Source organism: Neopelma chrysocephalum, unplaced genomic scaffold (genome assembly GCF_003984885.1).
Source record: "Neopelma chrysocephalum unplaced genomic scaffold, ASM398488v2 Primary Assembly neopelma1_84, whole genome shotgun sequence".
In the NCBI taxonomy this organism is placed as follows: Eukaryota; Metazoa; Chordata; class Aves; order Passeriformes; family Pipridae; genus Neopelma; species Neopelma chrysocephalum.
Window position 1 is genome coordinate 4,803,675 of NW_020897746.1, and position 7,774 is coordinate 4,811,448.

The window sequence follows — 7,774 nt, forward strand, 5'->3', positions numbered from 1 at the left end:
GTTTGGGTCAGAAGGACGTTAAAGACCATGTCTTTCCAACTCCTCCCTGCCGTAGGCAGGGACACCTTCAACTAGACCAGGTTGCTCAGAGCCCCATCCAACCTGGCCTTGGACAATTCCAGGGATGGGGCAGCCACAGCTTCTCTGGACAACCTGTTCCAACACCCTCACAGTAGAGAATTTCTTACTAATATCTAATCTAAACCTACTCCCTTTCAGTTTGAAGCCATTCCCCCTTGTCCTATCACTACGTGCCCTCTCAAAAAGTCCCCCTCCATTTCCTCGTCGCTCCCCTCCGGGTACTGAAAACCCGCAGTGGGGTCACCCATAGCCTCCTCATCTCCCTGGGGCTGCCGCGGCTGGGTTTGTCCCAGGCCTTGGGGGTCCCGCAGCATCCCTGGGTACCACCCCCCGCAAAATCCCGCCCCGTCCCCATGGCAACGCGCGGGCCAATGGCGCGGCCGGAGGATGTTTACGGGGCGGGGCGTCGCCGCGGCAACGCGCGAAGCCTCTCGGAGCCGCTACTTAACCCCGCGCCGGGGCGGCCGCGGCTCACGGCGGCTCGGCGGGCACGGCCCGGCCCGGGCACACCGCACGGAGCCGGCACGGGCACCCCGGCAGCCTCAGGGCTTCTCTTTCCCCTTTCTTTCTCCCCCCCCGCTTTTTTTCTTTTTTCTTTTTTTTTTTCACCCCTCCACTCCTGTTTTTCCAGAAGCTTCTTGCTCTGTCGTGAACTTTGGCGGTAGTGGGACGACACCGGGACGGGGGTAAGGGGGAGCGGTGGGGGCCGGGGAGGGCGGTGGGATGGGATGGGATGAGACGGGCAGAGCGGGCGAAGCCGCTGGTAGGGGCGGTAGGTCTGCGCGGGGGGAGCGGCTCTTGTTATGTGCCCTCCCGGGCGCTCTCTTCTGGCCCAAAACCACGGGATTTTGGGTTTGGAGACTGGCACCGGAGCCAGGCGCCGCATCCCCTACCCGGGGCTCCCCAAAGCTTGAAGCTGCCGGCTCTCTCTGACTGAGGGTGTGCTTGGGGTGGGACCCTGACAATCCCGCCCCAAGCCCTCCGAGTTGTTTCTGTGGGTGTGCCTGGGATGGGATTCCGCCAACCCCCCTAAGCTCCCCGAGTTGTTTCTGGGTACCAGGGGAAGGTAGAAGCAGAAATAGCCTCAAACCGAGAGAAGTTGGCTGCGAGGGGGGAAACTTTAAAGTATTTTGTCGAGGTGTTAGACCCAGAGTTAATCCTGCTAGCAGCAGGTACCCAGAGCTGTGTGTCCCCAAGAAACAACCTCACTTTGTGGGCTGGCAGGGATTTTGGTTGTTTGGGGTGGTTTTTTTGTTGTTTGGGTTTCTTATTTAATTCTTTGTTTAGCCAAAAGCTTGCTGAGCAGCGCCAGCCAACTGGAGTTTGGGTGACATTGGAGTGTAGGGTTTTGAGGGAATTTCCCCAAGGCTCAGGGCTGCTAAAGCCCCCCTGGGGCAGGTGTTGCAGCTCCCTTGCACAGCACCCCAGGGATGGGTCTCGCTCAGCAGCACCAGGAGCACCCAGGCCTGGCCCTGCCTGGCTGCCAGAGAGCGCCTCGGAGAACATCAGCCTTCTCCCTGTTGCTCTTGCAGGATCCATCCCATCCCTTCCCTCCTCTCCCCGTGCACCCGGTGCAGCCCTGAGGCATGGCGTGGTCGAGCCAAGCGCTGAAAGCAAAGGGAAAACTGAAGTGTGTGGAGGAAGACCCGGATGACAGCCTGCCAGACCTCAGGTGGCTGAGCGACTTCACAGTTGCCCAGACAGGCCTGCCCCAGTTATACCCTGGCTCGGACCCCCAGGACTGTTACACCATGAGCGAGAGTCTGTTCAGTCTGGTCGACTTCGAGTCCCCCTGCTCACCCCTGGCCGCTGACCCTGCGTGCAAGGGCACCCGTCACACCCCCTGCACGCCCGTCTCCTCCTCCACCTCGTCGACGACGCACCACGACGTGGCTGTGCCCCCCCATCTCGCGGGGGACATCGACTACAAGACCAACCCACACGTCAAGCCACCCTATTCCTACGCCACCCTGATCTGCATGGCGATGGAAGCCAGCAACAAACCCAAAATCACCCTCTCTGCCATCTACAAGTGGATTACGGACAACTTCTGCTACTTCCGGCACGCCGATCCCACCTGGCAGGTAGGAGATTTGGAGCCCTCTTGCCTTAGCCCCTCTCCCTGCAGGGCTGGGCAGGGCTTTCCACAGCCTCCACCCTGCACGAACAAGGTCTGCAGGGATGCTGGATCCCACTGGGAGAAGAGTGGCACTGGCAGCCGGTGGGGAAGGGCTGGAACAGGAAAGAACTTGGCTGGGCACAAATGCCACAGCTGCAGGGGTGGCAGAGGGAAGGAGCCATTCTGGAGGAGAGCCCGGGGACAATTTTGGGAGCAGGGAGGTACCTGTTGGGCTCCTGGCACCTGAGGCTCCTCTTGGCTCCAGGGCAAAGGCCTCTCAATCCCTACCCTTCTGCAGCTCTCATTGGTCCCTGAGTCCCTCGGGACTGAGTGCACATGGAATCAGCAGGTCAAGTGTCCCTGGGTGCTGAGGACCAAGCACAGGAGAGGGATGGAGATGCCACTTGTTGGACAAGGCACTTCTTGGGGAGGTTCTGAGCAGAAATGCTGCTGCTTTCCAAGCAGGGCAGAGGGCTGAGCTTCTGGCCCCTCAGACAGGTCAAGGAGTCTCCATCGCTGGGATGAGCTGCTCAGACCTGCAGAGGGAAGCCCAAGAGAGGTCAAATAGGGCTGCTGTCCCCAGCAAGCACAAGCATGTCCTTGGGGGTTTGGGGACAGCCCCCAGGCTCACCAGCTTTGGGGACAGCCTGAAGCCTGGGGGCTTTTCCCAGCCACCTTGGCTCGCTGCCCTCCTCCGTCACACGAGGGGACCTCTGGCACGTGAGGCTTCCTAGGACGTGGCAGGGCAAGAGGGACCTGGGTGGCTCATCCTGCTGTCATTCCCAGCCCAAACCCGCAGCATGTCACTAACCCTGATGGCAGTGCCCACCCAGGCAGGGCTGGGGAAGCCCACTGCAAAGGCCCTGCCCAGGCACTGCTGCCTCCAGCAGCTCTTGAACCCCATCATGGGGAAGGGAACCCCTCCCAGTCCCTCTCCAGGGTCACCTTGGTCCCCCAGCCTCCTCCTTGCTCAGGGGACCTATGAGAGCGATTTGGAAGGAGGAGCTGGGTGCCAGTGTTGACTTTCTCCTGCATACTCATGACTGAGTATTCACAACATTTTTAATTAAATGTGTTTATTAAAAAAAGAAAGAAGGTTTTCAATCCCTCTCTGCAGAGATCCAGGGGGTACACTGGACTGGGGCAGGCAGGAATGATAAATATGTTAACCGGCTGGGTAATAACTCAGCCCAGCCTGAGTGAAGTTTGGGATGGGGAGGAGAGATGGGGAGCAGAGAATTCAGCTTTCAAGTCTCTGATCCTTGTAAAATTTCATTAAACTGTAAAATTGAAGTTACCACAGCCTGGATTGTGTGGAGGGATGTCCGTGTTCCTGCTTCTTCTTTCTTTTCTTTTTTTTTTAATTTCATTTTCTGCTTTTTATTTTTCTCTTTTCTTTTTTCTCTTTTGTTTCTATTTACTTTATTTTTTTTTCTTCCTCTCTCTTCTTTTTTTTTCCTTTTCTTTCTTTCCAAGGCTGTGTTCTCATCCCCTATCCCGATTCCCGTACGTGAAGACAGCCTGGAAAGGTCATGCCACCCATAGTCTGGGGGGGAGATGGATATATTCCTGTGGGAGCTGAGTGCTTTGGAGAGGAGCCAACAAACCCAAGGAGCTTCAGCCCAGAGGAGGGTTTTGTTGTGTGTGTGTGTGTGTGTGTGTGTGTGTGTGTGCATGTTTTTCAGCAGCTCTAAGCAATCGAGCCTTGTTTTTCCTATTCGGCACTACGGATTATGGATGAATAAGCATAAAGATATCCAGGCAACATTAAAAAAAACCCCCACCTCTACCATATCCAATCTCTTAGTACAGTCCTGGCTTTGTGGAGTCCAACGCTGGGTTATTTACCCAATAACTGAGTTTCCTTTCTGATTATTCACATCACTCTAGGCACATTCAGGGTTTCAGAACAGCTCGACGGGAGTAGAAACTCCGCCTTTTCTTTTTTTTTTTCCCCCCTTTTTTTCTTCTTCCCCCTCAGCTTATTTGAGCAGTGGCTGATGAAGATGCAGTGATCTCACACCAAGCTTCCCCAGGCCAGGAGGCACCTCTGGGGACACACAGGGCTGCGGTGGAACAGTCCGCGTGTCTCTCTGTGTTCTCCCGTCTGATTTGTGCCAGCCTGGCTGTGGGAAGGCATGGTGCCTGATTTTTGGGCAAATGTTTTCCCCTCAACAGTAGCAATAGGAGTAGATGAACCGGGGGATGCAAGGAGGGCCCTATAATGCCATTCCCTGTGGTGCTGCCATGTGTTGCCCCTTGTAATGGGGCCGTGGCCACATCGGTGTAAGGACCCACCTCTTCCTCCTCAGATGTGAGGGAGGACCCAACCTCCTCCAGCTTAGTTCCATGCCTAGAGCAACTCAAGGTTTCTCCCAGTGCTCTGCATGATCCAAGGCCCCAGTTTCCAGCCAAGGAGAGCTGCCCAAAAGCTTCCCGTTGGTTGGCAAGTCCTTGCTTGAACCCGTTAGCTCCTGGCGTTTCTGCCTGGATGAGACAGAAGGCAGGAAAACTCTGCTGGAGACTTGGGGGTTTGGGGGACTTTCTGCTGGGCACGTAGCCTGGGATGTCCTGATACTGCCAGTTCTGCTTTGTTTTCCTGAAGGTCCTTGCTGAAAATACTGTCCACCAGCCTCCCCACACAGGTAGGTCCTGTGGCAGCAGACGAGCATTCAGCCTTGGTTTCTTTCTCTTTTGGATCTAGAACTCCATCCGGCACAACCTCTCCTTGAACAAGTCCTTCATCAAGGTGCCCCGGGAGAAAGACGAGCCAGGGAAAGGTGGATTTTGGAAGCTTGACCCCTTTTATGCCAACAGGCTCAAGTACGGGACTTACAAGAAGCGGCGGATGTCCCCAGTGCAGATCCACCCGGCCTTCTCCGGGAGAGCCCAGAAGGAAGCGCAGCACGTCGTCAGCCCAGCCACTTCAGCCTGCAGCTCCAACAGCATCCTGGAGGCCAACATGGCATCACAGCAGCTGCTCAAAGAGTTTGAGGAAACCACCAGCAGCCAGAATTGGAATCCAGTGGGTAACAAAGCTGGGCAGAAGCGCAAGCAGCCCTCGCCCATGCCAACGGCCAAGGCGTCCCGGCTTTCCAGCTCTGCCTTGATGACCCAGGAAGAGCAGACCGAGGTGGGATCGCTGAAAGGTGTCTTTGACTGGGAAACTGTCTTTAATACCAACCTTAATGGAGACTTCTCCACTCTTGTGGATATGGAGCTCCCACCGTCCATCAACCCCGCAACGTGTGACCTGGACTGGACGGGACAAGGGCAGCACATGGACTGTCCCCAGGGGCAGGAGCAAGTCCTCACCGAATCCAACCAGTACAACCTGGACTTTAATGAAACCCTCATGGCCACTACTTACCTGGAGCATCCCTGGGATGAAGGGACAAGCGATTACCTCTCCAACTGCGTCAACATTGACCAGGTGTTTGAAGACATCGACGCCTCTTTGCTGGCAGATGTGATCAACCTGAGCAGTCTGGCACGCCTCTTATAAGACTTTAGGATGCTCTCCCCAAGCTTGGACTTACAAGGGACAAGATTTTCTAGAGATGCCCATGGGTGACTTTTACCAGCTTCATTGTAAGGTTATTCCCAGAAACACCAGGGGAGAAAAAAACCCACCACCACAGGAACTGCCTGCTGTGTCTTTAAAGGACACCTCAGAAGTCTCTAGTTTTCTCAAGAGAAGGAAAATAACACTACTTATTTTTTTACATTTTACCTTTAAAAAAGAAATGTGAATTATAATGGGTTTTTTTTCCATCAGGGCTAAAAGTACCTGCTAAATCCCATCCAAGGCAGGAGATTCCTGGTGGCTTAGGACTTGTTAGACTTAAGTCCAATTTCCTCTCCTCTTTGTCTCTCTGTTTCTCTCTGTCTTTCCTTTTTCTGTCTCAGTGCAGTTGGTAGATGCAGTGTGATAATTAGCTGGTAAGCAAATACAGGTCCCTTCTGGATTCTCCAAGTTCAACATCCCAGCTGACTTGTGCCTAGGGAAGAAGAAAAGGTTTATAAATTCAGCAAGTGTGCCTCTTTAGATGTTTTTTATATAATCTATTATATATTATATATTCAAAGAAATCTATATTTTTTAGCACTAGAATTTCTTAAGGGGGGAGGGATAGACTGGAAATGCAGTTTGGGAGTTGTTTTCTATTTTCACAGTTTAAAGGTTTTGTGTTCACTGTTCTGTAAAACAAGACCATGCAAAGGAGGACTCCTGCAGCAACAGGATTCGTGAAGAATCCAGGAACTGGCCCGGACAGGAGAGGAGCAGCAGGGACCAGGGTGCTCCCAAAACTGGCTTTTGTATTTTTTTGTACCCAAAATCCTTGCTGCAGTTGCCAAAGGATGTGGACCACCATAAACCCTCTCGTTCACCCACTGACGTAGCCTCTCTCTGCTTTTTTGGTCTGAGACTGTTGCTCTTCACTTCTTCAGCTCTTCCATCAGGCTCCAAGTGCAAGGAAAACCCCATGGCCTGGCCCTCAGCTGGTGGTGGTGGGATCACTCCACATCTAACGCTCCCAGGTGGGACTGAGCAGGAAAGAAATCCACATCCAGGCTCCATCCAGGAGCTCCGGCCAAAGACTTGTGTGTGCAACAGGCTCTGGGGACAGCAGTGGAAATAAAGTCCCGTCCAGCCAGGAGCAGCTCAGGAGCCAGGAGAGACACTGGGATGTGCAGCGAGAGTGTAGCAGGGTCTGTGCAAGGTAGCTTGGAAATATATTGGGAGCAGAGCCAAACTCTGCTGAAACCTGACTTGAAGCTCTCAAAAACCAGATTTTTTGCCTCTCCTTTGCTGTGGGCTGTGAGAGGTAGAGCAGCCATTAGGTAGGAGCAAGTAGAAGCTGGAATTTTAGTGGTGTGTCATAGACTTGCCAAAAAAAAAAAAAAAGAGGAAGATTGTAAATAGATTCTGGTTTGGTTACAAAAGCACTTAGAGGGGGCTTTGGGATTGGTGTAGCTGTTTGTATTGACAAAGTTTCCTTTTCTTTGTTGTTTTTCTTCTATTTTTCCTGCTTTGGGGATGATGTTGAAGAACTGCAGAGTTACTTGTGCAATTTAACTTTTTTCATGCAAAGTTATTTACAAATTTAAAAAAAAATAATAATAAAGAAGAAATGGAGAAGAAAAAAACCCCTTCTGCCTTCTTATTTCCTCTCCCCAGCCCAGCTTGTACATCCAGCCCCAGGACATGGGAGCTCTCACCTACTTCCGTGACAGCACAGAAATTCCCTGTGGGACAATGGTTACACACCAAATGGGTGACACAAGGCTGGCTGTGGCCTGAGTCCTGGGAGCTGCTCCCAACCCCAGGAATAGCCTTCCCTGCCCCTGCAGGGAGCTCCTAGGGGTGACATGGGCTGAATGCCTGGGACTATCCCTCTGTTTGTGCCATGTCTCCTCCTGGCCCTGTAGGTGCTCCGGGGAGCCCAAGTGACTTCAGAGCCCTTGTGGGCACTGGGCAGCAAGAGGAGCTGCACAGAGATCCCCCTCCAGACCCTGCCTGGGGCTTGTCACAGACCGTGCTGTCTCCACAGCACACGAGGAGCACTCTGC

The 7,774-nt window shown here is 53.5% G+C and overlaps 1 protein-coding gene across 3 annotated transcripts; it reads left to right on the forward strand.

Moving 5' to 3' along the window:
* Window positions 1-663: 663 nt before the first annotated feature.
* FOXJ1 (forkhead box J1) lies at window positions 664-7,336 on the forward strand. 3 transcript variants are annotated; one of them, XM_027691548.1, is made up of 4 exons: window positions 664-767; window positions 1,614-1,836; window positions 1,996-2,165; window positions 4,905-7,336. In XM_027691548.1, exons 2-4 carry the CDS (start codon window positions 1,668-1,670, stop codon window positions 5,703-5,705), a joined length of 1,140 nt encoding a protein of 379 aa, XP_027547349.1. In that variant the 5' UTR covers window positions 664-767; window positions 1,614-1,667; the 3' UTR covers window positions 5,706-7,336. The 3 variants fall into 3 exon arrangements, with proteins under 3 accessions (XP_027547349.1, XP_027547347.1, XP_027547348.1); XM_027691546.1 differs by having other exon boundaries at window positions 1,614-2,165; XM_027691547.1 differs by lacking the exon at window positions 664-767 and adding an exon at window positions 825-853 and having other exon boundaries at window positions 1,614-2,165.
* Window positions 7,337-7,774: the final 438 nt, after the last annotated feature.